At 39.0% G+C, this 15,278-nt stretch overlaps 1 protein-coding gene across 1 annotated transcript in view; it reads right to left on the reverse strand.

Moving 5' to 3' along the window:
• The window catches only part of ASCC3 (activating signal cointegrator 1 complex subunit 3), a 555,582-nt gene that overhangs the window by 16,802 nt on the left and 523,502 nt on the right, over window positions 1-15,278 (reverse strand). Inside the window, exon 37 of the mRNA XM_019537809.1 lies at window positions 14,616-14,840. Coding sequence (XP_019393354.1) covers window positions 14,616-14,840 — 225 coding nt within the window. The remainder of the gene's footprint in view (window positions 1-14,615; window positions 14,841-15,278) is intronic.

The raw sequence follows: 15,278 nt of genomic DNA on the forward strand, positions 1-15,278 counted from the left end.
GACCCCAATCCAGCCATGTGCCAATTGGCCAGCCTAGCCCCAATCTGGCCAAATGCCAGTGGCATGGCTTGGGCCTGAGCCTAATCCAGCTCCAACCTGTGGGGAGCTCTGCAGGTTGGATACAAGAATTCCATGGGCTGGATTTGGTCCACAGGCTGAAGAGCATCGCTGGTCTAACTTACACCCTTGTAGTTTTTATCCATGACTTTTTCAAGAAAAGCTCAACACTAGATTGAGTGAAGTTAAATTGGTTTACATATTTGTTATTTGTCTGCTATTTCTTATACAACTTTACAATCTTGGTTATACATGTATAAATTTGTCATCTCCCCATTCCCTGACTTATCCTTTACTTATGCCCTTATCTCCCCCCACTTAATTGCTGTAACTTTTACACAAGTAACAGTATATACATAATTATTTTGTATACTGCATGAATGGTGATAAAAGCATGGCAATGTGCTTCCACTTTGCTGAGTGTTGTCCTTTTTGCAATCTGCTTTTGTTGATACACTTGCAATCACTTGCTTTTTACTAAACTAAAATTGGATTTTTTTTGGTGGGGGGGAGTGAGAAGAGATGAGAAGGAAGAGAAAGCAATTTGCAACAAGCCACCCACTGAAGTTAACTGGAGGATCCTTTCAAATAGAAAATCTTACAGAAATTGATAGAGGCCTACAGACAGATATCCCGTAGGGAGTAACGAAAGCCTGTGTGTGTGAGACTGTGTTCCGCATTGTTACGAGGAATCCACATGGTAAATCCTCTTTTCCTCCCTATTTTCTGATCCTTCACCCATAGAATTTATTCACAGCATCTCTATCTTGATGTGAAATCCAAGACATTTACATTATGAAGGAGTTGGAACAATGGTAAAATTGGCTTGTTTCATTTGCTACCTTGGAAACCTACACACTTTCCATTTTCAGCTAAGTGTAAAACATACAGATGCTTGATACTCAAATGGAAATTGATATTCCTGTAAATACTCAAGCTAACAAATTGAACCATCCCATTTTCCAAATCGGGCATATATAAAACCTGGCAGCTAACTAGGGGAAAAAATGCAACTGATCTACTATTTCCAATAATTACTACTAGTAGTTATTTATATCATCAGGTCCCCCATATCTCATGAATAAGGTTTATTCTTTCTTGTTTTCCCTTTTTTCTCATTCCCTATCATAGCTCATCATCATTTATTATTTTTTGTCAGCATTCAACTTGATTTTTATGTGCTTTGAAAAATAATTCTAACATAGCTAGTTTTACCCTCATAAACCATTTAAAATGTTCAGATAATTTGATAAAATATAAAGAAATATACACATTGAAATCCATAATGAAATCTTGTAGCAAGTCATTTTCTAAATTTCATATAGATGATAATAGGCTAAGTTAATGTTCCACATGAAAAAATGGGATCTTCTCATTTTAACGTTGCAAAGATTTCAGGATAAAGCTGGAAATTTGTTATAGCTTTACGATTTTTCTGTAAAAGTGGAAGTGTGAGAAATTATGCAATAAATGTTCTAGTTGCAAATTAAAACAGTTTATGGTAAATTAAAAAGCAAATAGAAATACTTTTGATTCCCTTCCTAAATATAAAAGAGTGAATGAATAAATGCATAGGAGAGCACACAGAATACATATTATCTTCCACTTTGTTGTGAAGAAGGGAAGAGAGATGCAGTCATATAGATCTTTATGAAACATTAGCACCTGAGCTTGTAAGCCTTCCAAACCAGGGATCTTGTCTTTCAGTCTCTGAACTGCCACAGACTGCTCCTTTGATTACATACATGACAGGACAGTAATGATGAGGTGTTGTATAGTGCTGTTTTGGCCTTTGTATCATTAAATTTGACTAGACAATACTGAAGTGACTGGAAGTTCATGTTCTATATAAAATTAGAAGGTCTGATGTTCAGTAACTGGGGACTTAATTCACTGTATGATGAGATCCAGATTTGAGCATCCAAAAGATTTGAATAATATTTGATTCCCAACACAAAATAGGGTTTTTTTTTCCTTTTTCACCTCCTAAAGAATGTATCCGATATAAGACCCCTAGCATATACTTCCATATGACTGTTTCCACTAAGAAGATTTCAAAGAGCACTTGCGTAACTATTCTTCAAGGCCAGGTACAGACATTACACTTTTACTGGTGTAAGTGATCAGAAACTGGTCTATACCCGGTAACAGAAGTCCAGCACACAAAGGCTGGTTTAAAATGGCAAAACCTGGTCTAAGATTTGCTCCCACCACCAAAGGGCAAGTGTTTGTTCTGTTTACTACCAATCTAAGCTGTGCCACTTACAGAAATCCATGCAACTTAAATCGATTCTGCCTTAGGCATTTTGACTGTCTGTATCTAGCCCAAGTGTTTTATGGGCAAACAAAGGCAAGCCAGATACAGGTTCTGTCTTCTAATCTCAGTTGTTTTTCTGGGTAGCACACTTTTGTCATGCCAGGAGGATCCTCTTCCTGTTGTCCCTCAGATTCCTTTTCCCCATGTTTACCAGACAAAGATTTTCTCTCATCCCTTTTCTCTGTGAAAACTCATGTCTCAGACTCCTCCCACTGTAAATAGATATGCTGTTGTTGAGGGCAGATAGTGCAAGTGCTTATATGGGTGTCTCTTCTGCCTGTAGGCCCTTCAGTCGGTCTACATCTGCTCTCTGCTACAGAAACAAGCACATACCCCAGAGTACCCCCATTGCTTTTTCCTGTTTAACAGTAGAAGGCAGGGCAGAGTAGCACCCAAGGGCACTTTTACACATGCTCCGGCAGGGGGGTGGGGGTGGAAGCAATGCTTTTACTAAAATTTCCAGAGCCTCTAACTAAAGCGCCACCGCATCGCCTGTATCAACATCCCCATGCTTAAAGATGGTGGTGGGGGCACCTGAACTAAAGCTTGCTTGACAATTTTTAAGTGCAGGGATGCTGATATATGAGACGCAGAAGGCTGCTGGAGTGTAGCAATTGCCATACTCCAGCAGACTTGATTAACCAAGTCTTATCCGATACACTGGAATTCCAGCGCGTTGGAGCAGCCTCAGAGCTCACGTATAGACACCTGTAGAGACTAGCTGGTTCAGAGAAGCATAAGCTTTTGTAGGTGACAGTCTACTTCCTCTAATACTATGTCTTGCCTTGTTTCTGACTTTGGACTAACACAGCTGTCAATCTTGACAAAGACAGAAAAGAAAAACCTCTTGAAATGTGGTGACTATGAAATTGACTAATTCCAGCCCCTAATATTAGCAGTTAAGATTATTAGCAATTAGCAATAATGTTAAGACTGACATACTATTCAACATTTCAAGCAAGATCTGAAGGGGAAGACATTAAGAATCCAAATAGAAACTAACCACCATAGTAGAGGCTTAAATCAGTGGTGAAGATGATACAAGAATCAGACCCAGACATTCAAAGCCCATTGAGTCTTGTTAAGGGCAGGTCAAATGCACCCTTTCTGTTAGCTCTTCGTAATACAGGGATGTGATACTTTAATTTGACTTACTTAGATCCAGTTCTAGTCTAGGGAATGGGATCTGAAAATTACTTTTTTGTCTAATTTGCCACAAATAAAGGACTCAAACTAATCCGATGGCTAAAGATTCCTTTCCTTATCGGAATGACTGTTGCCTTCTACTCCTGAAATATAAAGTATATATTCCTGTTTCATTTTTGTGTATGTATGTGTGTGCATGAAGGGAAGAAGAGAGGTGGATAAGTGGCATGGAAAGGAATGGTGGTGCCAGAAGTGCCACTTCTCACTGGTAATTTTGAGACAGTTCAATGAATATTTACTTACTGAAATATACATACTTGTAAAATCAATCTAGCTATAGACGCCATAGCTATTAATATGAAATTTGCCATTTTAAAAACTGGCTGTTGAGCTTCAATTTTTGTTATATACTATTTTCCATGTTTTCTCACTTGAAAGGTAGATAGTTTGAAAATCTCAAGCCCAACTCAACTGCACAGACCCTGGAATAACTGAAATTGTATGATGAATACAATTTCCAGAGCCACTAAAATGACCAATCCTTAAAAACACCCATGATTTTGAAATGTGAGGTGCAGGCTCATGGATTCTACAGGGCACAGGCTACATATTTGTATTCCAGGAATTTTTCTTTCATTGGGGCTTTCACTTTTTAATAGCGTCTGTTATTATGGAATCCCAGTTGTGACTTCCGAATGAAGTCTGAGTTCCATTGGACACTTAAAATAGAGAGAGGTAGGTAGCTGTTTAGTCTGAAAGTCAGACAGAAGGCAGAGCAAGGTGGCACCTGGAGTTATACTCAGGAATTAACCTCTTTATTTTGTAGGAAAAATAGTGTACCTTCCCCAAATTACAGCACTTCCTGAGTACAGAATGAATTCTGAAAATCTGCAAGTAAATAAGTTTGTCTGTCAGTTAAAATTAAACAACTGGGTCATTTAAGTGTATTATTTCTGACATCTTCATCTTTCTTCCAAACAACTTTAACAATGGAAGAAAGTTACTTCACATTTTCCATATATTTAAAATTCATATAAATAATATGTATTTGAATAAATAATAAATAAATAAATAATCTATATTTGGATTCCCCTGCCCCCAAAATACCTAGTTAACTCAAACTACTCATGATGTTTTAACTGTGAGATTATATAAACCGGAAGGAACAGATCAGGAACATTCAAAGGGACCATAGTGACATCAGGGGTAGCTCAGTCAATCACTGCTCTTCCTCTATATGGAATCTGGATTAAATAATGCCACTGGTGTCAATGAGGTAGCATGAAGAGTTGGTGAGCTACTTGGCTCAACTTTCTTTAAAGATTCTCTGGATGCATGTTAATTTGGCATCAGTGATTGAAAATTTCTCCCTGGTTCTGGTGCTTCAGCTGAGGGCCATATAGAAACTCAACTTCAAATACTGGAGTGTCACTGCTACTCTTTCTAACAACAACAGTTTCACCTAAGAGTTAAGCTTTTACTTAAAAGAAATCCAAAAAGTTGCAGTTAAGTTACTCAAACAGCTATGCGTTCCATCCCATTGTGATGCTTTGAAAGAGAAAGTGTGTGTGTATGTTTGAGCTTTAGCATCTGTTTAATCAGCTGGGGGCCACAAATGCCAACATGCATTAATCATAACCACATCATAATCTCATGATATCACTAGAGGGCACATTTCTTTTCTTAATATACTTAGTTTTCTTTTCAACGTAACCATAAAAGTACAGGCCAAAATTTCTGTTTTGTTTCAAGGGCCAAATCAGTTTCAGATTCAACTGCGGAAAGCCAAATAGTCAAGTTCCAAAATTTTACTGATCAGAGCTCAATTGTCAAGTCTGTGTGGCTTTACCAACTGGACAAGTAAATATCTTCCCTCCCAGACTCATGGGTCTGGGGCTTCATATACTCCCCAAAACTAGGCAGGCATTTGTGCAAGCCCCAGGCCCAGATACCTTGGGGTTCAGATGGCTCCAGTCTTGCATGATCTCAAAAGGCTGAGTTCATGGTATCTCCCCTGCTAGGTAAACTATGCAAGGTATTAGTCCAAAGCCAAAAGGCTCATGATTTACCACATAGTTCACTGGGATGGTGCCACCAGAGTCTTAGCTGAGCATTTCAAGTCATGGTAAGCCATGACATTGCATACCTAGAACCCTCTGTTGTGTCCTGTCTCAGCCTGGTGCATATGATTTGTGTGGCCCCCCTCTCCGTGGTGGCCCCACAGCTCAGCACTGCTCAGTATGTGTGCACACTCCAGATACCTCCCACAAAGAAGGCATGTGTTAATTAGCCCCTACTCATGACTGGAACTGGGTGTTCTTGTCAAAAGTCTTGGGATATTCCAAAAATGTATGTGCAGATGAGGTGCAAGGTAACCTGGTGTGTCTTCACCTCAGGGAGGGTGGGATCACACTAATCATATGTGCCAGGCTGAGAGGGGCCAACAGAGGCATTCTGGGTGTGCAATGTCAAATGACTTGAAAAAGAGTCAGTGGTGAGGGGGACTGTTCAGTAGGCACTACCATTTATCTTATTCAGATGGACTGTACTAGTCTATCCTTGTGGTTGATTCCCATCAGCAAGTTTGCCCAGTGTGGCCCATGTGTTTTACAGTCATGCTCAGTGATGGAGGCATTTAATCAACTTCATAGTTGGTTTTCAATGCTGAGCACATGCTGCTTTTGGTAGCAGTTTAATAATAGTATATTTAGTGAGATTTCTTTGTATGCGATTATAAGATAAGGGGCTTTATTCCCCATGCCAAATTGGGGGAAAATCTCATTGTGGAATCAAGTAAAAATGGTAATTGTAACAACCTTGTAATGTTCTTTTAGTCTGAAATCAGTAAAACATTCTCTCAGCCAAGTTCCACTTATACACAGTTTTTTGCTTGCAATCACACTGAAGCTGCAATTAAAGTACAGGCCAAATTTGCCAGCTCTATTAAAATAATTGGAATTATGCTCTATTTAGATTAGCTAAGGATCTGGTCATAGTTTGTAACAAATATAGATGTTAATATACAAAAAATTTACAACTTTCCTAAAAACTATAAATATAGAATAATGCTAAATCTTATGTGGATATGCTTCTAATCTAGAAGTCATATATACCAATGTAGCTTTACATTATATATCACATCTAATCCAAGGTCATAAGGCATAGCTACAACATTTTTCTAGAAGTATGCTATATATTATACCAGAAATACTATATCTTTATTTTTTAAATTAAGATTACCATGTCTCAAACAACCAATGAAAAATTTACTAAGCCAATGATAACATAATCTTTTTAAGCAAATCAATTTAGGGTTAGTACCTTTGGAAACTCATATATTGGCTTATCAGCATATTTTGAATTAAATAGCTCCAGAAGCTTCACAGCCCTGGACAACATAGTTTTGAAATTATCTGTGTTCTGCAAAACTTAAAATAATGTTCTTCCAATTTGTTTTCTAGAATTCAAATTCTGGACAAGTTGGCTAATGCATTAAATCAAATCAGACTTAAATAGCCGGGTTGCTTTAGTTTCACAGGAAAGAAAATATGGCTTACCTTATTAGGGATTCATTTAGTAGTAGGGCAGATGGCACTCCTTTTATATTGTTCTCTGTACCCCTCTCCCTCAACACAGTTCATACAATGTTTTCACCTCCCTCTTCCAAAGGCTTTGCTATCCATTGCTACACACTCAGTTTTCCATCCCCCACTATCATGAGGATCTCACTGATGCATGCAAATTAAGCCTTCCCAGCTTCTTTGTAAGATTCTCTCTCTGTTACTTTCTTCACTCTCTAGTCTCTGTAGTAATATTATTAATGTACTAAGAGCGAAGGAAAGAACAAAGCATCTATTCTACATAGCTGGGAGAGTGGAAGCCTCTGTCTCGCTGACTTTGCTTTACACAACGGTACAGAGATTGAAGTAGCCCTGGAATGTAATGATAGCAATACAAACAAGATAATACATTAGCCAACTTGTTCAGAAAGGGAGTCCTAGAAACTGAATTTGTTCTTAAATTGCTATTAATTTACAAATTAATATATTATACCAGGCCAAAAACCTTAAGCACAGTAAAATAATTTAAAAAAAAGTCTCATGGCAAAGGACAACCTCAATAATATAAACAAATCCTAGTTTCTTAAAAAAAGGAAAAAAAAATCAGTTTAAAAGTTTATGCCAGTCTACAAAAAAGAGTCTATTTTTCTCAAGTTATATCTGTCCTCTTTTAAAGTTAGGGTCAATTCCCAAACAATAATACAATATTTTGACAATAATTATATATTTAAAGTGCATATATAAGAATCCTTTCCAACAGCAACAGTTATTCCCAGTAACTTTCTCCTGAACTTTTAGCCCCATAAGGTTAGCATTCAGGAAGCTCAGCTGCTGTCTAACAAACTTAATTAATCAAAAAGTCATTTCCGAGCTGTAACTATGAGTAAAAGTGCTTCAAGTGCGCTAGCAAGCCTACAAGTTAATCAAAATGCTAATGCAGTACAAATTAAAGTTGTGATTAACATTTCACAGTAGCTGCTTAAGTGAATTGATCACACAAATGGGTTAAGCATTAGTCATTTCCTCAAGCTCCAACTGGGAAAAGGTTTGTCATGGATGGGGGAGGAATTGTACATAAGCAGCACCAAATCATCATTAAAGTGTCACCAAGATGCCACCATACAATGTTTTACAAACATATAAATTGTTTATTCCCCAAAAATTAAGTTAAAAGCCCTTTAATATACAAAATAACATATGTACCTTTGTAAGGGCAGGAGGCACGCTACTTTAACATTTTTTTAACATATAGGCACTTTCGCTATACATTTCTGTTTATTATTTATAAATGGACACTACCATTGTTGCAAACACTTGAGAGGAAGATTTTGATTACTCTGTTGCTTCTATTATCTTGAGCAGTGATAATATCAATCCAAATATAGAAGAAGGTAATATTAAAACCTAACTGAATCTGACTGCTACCACTGCAGTGCCAAATACAGAACACAAATATATGTACTAGCTAAGGGCAGAGTCCCGGCCCTGAACGTGTTTCAAGAAATTCTTCTATACTTAAAGTTTATTTGGTTTTCCCCTCCTGTCTCAGCTCCAAAGGGCTCCCTGTTTATTTATAGTTACACACGCATCCTTTCAAATAGAGTGACTATCCCCTGCTTCAGACACACCTTGACAATTCTTAAATACACAGCCATAAAACAGATCATTGCTGTAGTCCCCTCCCTCCAACCATTAATCAACATATCTACAGTAACCAGCAATAACCCAGCAGCTAAAAACCTACTTAAGATCTTTAAGATTTCCCATCAGAGCCTTCCCATTTTTCCACAGCTAGGGAAAATAAATAGGTCTGAGAACATGCTGCGAAGGTCAATAATCTGGTGCAGGGTGGAAGGGGAGGGGGGGTGAAGGAGTTGAATGAACAGGTGGGAGGTGGAAATAAAGTTAAAGGCTGAGGAGCATTTTCTCTCTCATGTAAGGGGGACTACAGCTCAGATACCCTGTTGATCACAGAGATGTTGCTGAGGATGGTTAGACATGACTCCCTATAGAGCTGTTCAGCCAGGTCTGTCAGAAGATTCTTTTATTAAATACTGTAGTGCATAAGTTAAACAAATCAGAATACTTGTATGAGATCTTACTGCTGCACATGCATGCAGTAAAAGTCCTTCTGAAAGTCAGCTAATGCCTAAGTAATATGTTAATTGCAATAAACTCATTACTATTATACTGTGTCTAACTATCACATCACATTCTACATAAGAAGAAAAGATCCCTGCCTAGAAGGGCTTATAATCTAATTCTGGGTGTGGCATAATGAAAGCAGAAACAAAACATTGATGAAAGGCAGGGGGTTACAGCAGTAAAACTGCATTGTTCCTCAGTTAAGACATGCACGTTTCTCACTGCAAACTGCACTTCATTTTACAGTTCCAAATCTGACTGCTCTTCTGTCTCCTCTCAATGTACAGGTATCCTACTGAGATGAGCTTAACACATCCATCGGCAAACACTCCTCAAAGGTTAAGGCTGAGCTCTATGGCAGTCCTACTCCCTGGCAATACTAAAATATTTTATCAACGATTATACTACAAGTGGAGGTTCGTGGCCAATCCAAATGCAAAGCCAGCTACTATTCATATCATTTCTCAGTACAAATGACTGCCCTGCTGAATATGAGACTGATTGTATTACTACCTCAATTATCCATTTCAATTAATACAAACATAGTAGGCAGTTTCAGAACAGTAGCATAAGAGCTGATCACAGCCAAGAGATATAAGGCTTGAGAAGAGAATCAAAAAAGATTACAGGTATTCTTTTTACAGTACATGTACACCACATTGTCCTAAATCAGGGAGTGACAAAGACGAGGTATTCATCCTACACTGAGAAGTATACTATACAAAATACTAGCCGATCATTTAGTTACAAATAAAACCAATTTTTATCCTCCACTTTTAACTATCTTCTCCAAAGGACTGAAGAAATACAGGTGAGTTATGCAGGTGAAGTGCTGGTATGTTTGACCCATCCCATTGAGTCCTGCACCTGCACCTTCTTCCACTCAGAGAAGCAGCAAGTGGCATATTGGACATAAGGATATGATACAGCAGTTTCTTAAAAATAAAATATTGCGGATTTGAGTGTTGTCATAGTCATGATGATTCAGGAAGCACACAGCATTTTTTGTGATGACTTTTATTGGACCAACTGCATGGTTGGGAGAGCTATTGGGCAAGCTTGCAGGCATCAAGTGTCCTTCCTCAGGTGACATATTATAGGAGTGTTTATAGGCTTCACATGACACTGCATAATTGTGGTATATAAAAAGAAATTACCCCTGCCTTGGAAATCTCACACTATATCCAGAAAAGACAAAAAGACAAAGGGTGGGAGAAATGAAGTGTTATCTTCAAATTTTCCAAGTGGGAAACTTAGGCATAAATCAATTAAGTGACCTGCTGCCCAAGATCACACAGGATGTCTATGGCAGAGCTGGAAACTGAACACACACTTCCTGAGCCACTACCCAGTGCCTTAAATCTATAATCCTGTGTTAGTTCTTATCACTTATTTTTCAGCGTGGGGACAGAGCCATGCATACTGAAAACTTGTACAGTTCGATCAATGATTTTTTGGCCATTACCTGGGAAGGAGCAAAAACTGGTATTCAGCTACCAGGAAAATCACATTACATTTCCCTGTACTTGTGAAGAAAATGGAATGTATTTCATAGCCCAGTTGTATATAAGTAGATGGACTATGAAACTGCTATATCACACACCTTATTATAAGGAACTAAACGCATGCCTAATAGGTTTAATAATAGCAAGTCTTCTGTGAAGCACACTTGTCCCATTTTCTTCGGCACAATTAAATTTATCTACAAGGATAATAGACCATTTGCTGTAACTGGTTTATTGTTCTGTAAAATGGAGAATCTGCTCTTTTACCTTTTAATTGGCATTTGCCATCAAAACTTAGGAGAATACCCTGTATTTAAAGCTTGTCTAAAACTATCCTAACAATACAACTAATTCAATAGAAGAGATCACCCACAAAAATTCTTCCCTTTTGTCCCAAATATATTTCAATACACAATTTTAATAGGAAAGGAAAATGTTGTCCTCTGAAAAGTAATTTTGTAGTAGTAGTGGCAAGCACTTTTGATCAGACAGATTTTGACCAATGAATTAAGTAAACCCAGCTAATATGTACTTTTGTTAACAGTGAAAGAGGGTTAGGCAACAGAAATTACACTTTACAAGTAATTAGAGGAATCCTCAGTCTAAAAAGTTACTTTAAGGTAGAAGATAAAATTTGTCCATCCCAGAGGGATCCTGAAAAACAAGTCACGGCCATCACAACATGTGACTGACACATTAGAGCAGGGGTAGGCAACGTTTTTTGGCTGGAGTGCCAAAAAACACCACAATGCCTACTTTGGAAGGTGGTGGAGTGCCAGCATGGCAGAAAAACAAAATGAGGGTGGGGGTATGTGGCAGGATGCCCTGCTTGTGCCCCTTGTCCCCCACCCAAAGCCTCTGCCCCCCAGCCCTACTACCCCTTGCCCCCCACCCAAAGCCCCTGTTTTGGCTCTGGGCAGCTGCAGCAAGCAGGCTGCAAACAGCTGCATGGGGTTCATCACCTCCATGTCAGGAGCAGGGGAGAGACCGGGGCTACACTGCCTCAGGCCCCTCCCACACCACCCGCTCTGAAATGCAGGTGCACGTGCCGGTGTGGAGCTGGTGCCAGAGCGTGGCACAGCTGTTTGGAGCCTCCCGGCTGCAGCTGGCCCTGGTTCTGTGGAGCTGCTGCCAGCTGGGATCCTGGGCTGCTCCCAGCTGGCAGCTGGGATGCTGCAAGCCCTGCTGGGAGCAACCCAAGCTCCATCACTGGCAGCAGCTACCCGGAGCCGGGGCTGGCCGCAGCAGGCCAAGCAAAATGGCCTCATATGCCACAGTCAGCATGTGCGCCAGGGGTTGCCGACCCTTGCATTAGAGGCATATCTTTAAAAACAAGAAGGAAGACTTGGGAAGGCTTCTCTCTCAGGAAATAAATTAATTGTTTGAAACAGGTTTATCTGGTTAGTTTGCAAACTGTTCCTTTTTGTCCAAAATGAATATTTGGAAAGATGATGTTAGTGAGAATGGGGGCAGGAATATGAATGACCAGACTTGTATACTCTTTTCAGGAATACAAGATAGAAGATGAAAGATGCATGGGAATCTGGACGGGAAAAAGGATTTATATGGCAGTAAAAGGTGGAGATCTTCAGGAGCGTGAGACAGGATGCAAACCCAGGCCTTTTTGCTGAGTCATAAGCATTTGAAAACGTTTGGTAATGTTACTATATTGGTACTCTCAGAGCAGCAGTGTTGGGGGAGTCTGTGGATGATTTGCTCATTGGCAGGTATCACAACTTCATTTTTCGTTTGGTCACATATTGAAGGTTATCTACGTGAACTTAACAGGTAGAGACTTAAGAATTAGCAAATACATAAATATATGGAATATAAAATGAAAATCTCCAACAAAAAATTACTGACTTTCCAGGCCGTTAAAAACCTTCAGTTTGATTCCTGATGCATGTGCGTAGGTACTACATGTACATGGGAACTGCTACACACAGAGTAAACAGATACTTCTACCATTGAGTTCCCTCTTCACAACTTTTATCTTTTTTTTCATACCTCCTGACCTAGAGTTCATCAACAGGTCAGTACCAGGAAAAAAGGTAACAACCAGTATATAACCCTGTCTATTGCTTAGACACTAGGAACTTTAACCTTAGTTTGGAAACCGTGACTAATAAGATGAAGCAAATATTCTCCCAAGAGGCTGAAACCATGTACCAGTTTCAAGCACAAATGTGTTGGTATGCTTTTCTCTCTTTTTAAATTGCTTTTTATCCTTCATATTTATGGGTAGTTAAAAAGGCACAATATAATTCAGAAATGTAACTTTTCAGAAGCTTTTGTTCCATTTAATGGAACTCTGGAATATTTCACTTTTAAGTGAAAACAATTTTCAAACATTCCCTATCCTGGGATAGAGAGATGAAAAATATATGTGCCTTAGCATTCCAGGGAAAATATTTGTACCGAAAGCCTCAGACCCTGGGTACTGCATTGATACTCTGTAGTTCATAGTGAACTTTCCTGGTAAAAGTGTTGCCATAATTAATAGTGGGACTTCTGCTATTCACTGGCCTGACATCCAGTGAAGAAAATGCATGCGTGTGCATACACACACAATATTCTGAAGGTGAATTTTGTGTTTTGCAGCATCTATGGCAGTTTTAAGAGCTGATAAAAGATTATTGTTGTTATACTGAATACTACTAACAATGACAACGATGATGATAATAATGTGCCAATTTGAGGTTAGGTGCACAATATATCTTATTCTCTCACATATAACACATTTTTTTCTCAAAAAAGCAGCTGCCGGTAATTGCAGCAAATACAGTAAATACAGGAAATATGGAAAGAAGAGTTTCTGCCAGGTATTGGCAAAAGCAAAAGTAATATCTACAGGGAGCAGAACACTGACACTAGGTTCCACTCCTTAGCTGCTGCTGCCTGATTAGTTATTACAAGGAAAGAACTTTTTAAAATCCATTCTACCTTTCAGAAACAAGATGTATATTACATTCTAGGACATGTTGTATCTTAGAAAATATAGTATGTAGTTAGACACAGTATTTCAAATGGACTACATGATCCAGCACAAGTCTAGAATGACAAGGTACATTTGTTTGCACAAACTGTAGGCCTGTTTAAGGTTACACTCATTTGGATGTGGCCAGTGTGTGCATATCCAGGGATCAAAAACATTCACACACACAAAAAAAGTGGAGCATGCATGGGCAATGTGCGCCGCTCAAAACTGGAGCCGGGCTTCCCGGAGCCATGCTGTGGCTGCTGGCCAGGCTCTGCATGGCGGAATTGCCTGCTGCAGTCCTGGGAGGCCCTCAGCCCAGTGCTGGCCCCAACCTCCCCTACCCACCCAGGGTAACTTGCTGCCCTCCAAAGCTCACACGCGGCACAAGCATTCCGCAAGGTCACTAGTTGTCTCCAGGGAATCAGAAACATCCATGCTCCTGCGGATGTGCCAATGGGTGCATCTACACATGCAATTAGGGTGAAAAAATAAATACTGGAGTATTTTATGCCAGAGTTTATCGCTCCTGAGTGCAGCATGTACACATGCGCCTGGGACCACAGCACACTGAGCTGGAGTACAGCAGCCCTGGGCTAGCAGGGGACCTGGGGGAACACGTGTAGATGCACCCATTGTGCATGGGAGAAGAGGTAGAGAAGCAATAAAAACTGCTGAACAAATACTAAATTATTTTGCTTACTCTAAAGTGTTGGCTTAATAATTAAAATTATTGTTGCAATGCATTTGAGCATTTCCTAGGTTGTTCCAGTCCCCAACAAAAATACACTGATAACTCAGCAGAAAGCAATTCAAATTGTTCCTAGACATTACATTTCACTATGTTCCAATTCACTAATAACAAAATGGAAACCAGCAGCTATCAAATATATAATGAATTACAGTACCTGGCATATGCGAATAGCTTGGTCCAACACTGTCTTTGTATCAGTAGCATAATCTGGACAAGGCAGCATGGCACGACTAAAATGGGCTTGCAGCAGTAGGTGTGTTTTTGTATGTGAACTGTCAAATGAATAAGGATTGACTTCAAGGGGGAGATGCTTTGCCAGTTCACTGTTCATCTGATCTTCATTGTGTCTCACTGGAAGGTCTGTGTATTCTTCAGCATCCTTAAAAAAGAGGACAAAAACCAGTTTTATAAGAACATGAAATGCAAAATGTAATTGCAAACAACTGGCAGGGTCTTTTTTCCTCTTTGAAACATTTAAAACCAAATATGTCAAAATTATTGAACACCTTTGAGTCTCTGGGGTTTTGTTAAAAGCAACAACTCTATTCACAACTTAAGAATTCTTTAGTTTACTCATTTGACAAAATCATGCTTATGTTAAAACATCCAAACAACCTTGAAGTATTTTAAATACTCTTTATATAGCTGATTTTTATGCTAATAAAAAGAGCAATGCTAATTTCATATGTATAGAAATAATATGCCTGTTAGTCAAATATAGTATTTCAGATAGGCTAAATGACCTCCTTGATGTCTTCTTCAACCCCAAATGGCTCAATGAGTGTTTTTAGAATTACTGAGAGGAGTCAATACTGCA

Source organism: Crocodylus porosus, unplaced genomic scaffold (genome assembly GCF_001723895.1).
Source record: "Crocodylus porosus isolate Cpor-Errol unplaced genomic scaffold, CroPor_comp1, whole genome shotgun sequence".
Lineage (NCBI taxonomy): Eukaryota > Metazoa > Chordata > Crocodylia > Crocodylidae > Crocodylus > Crocodylus porosus.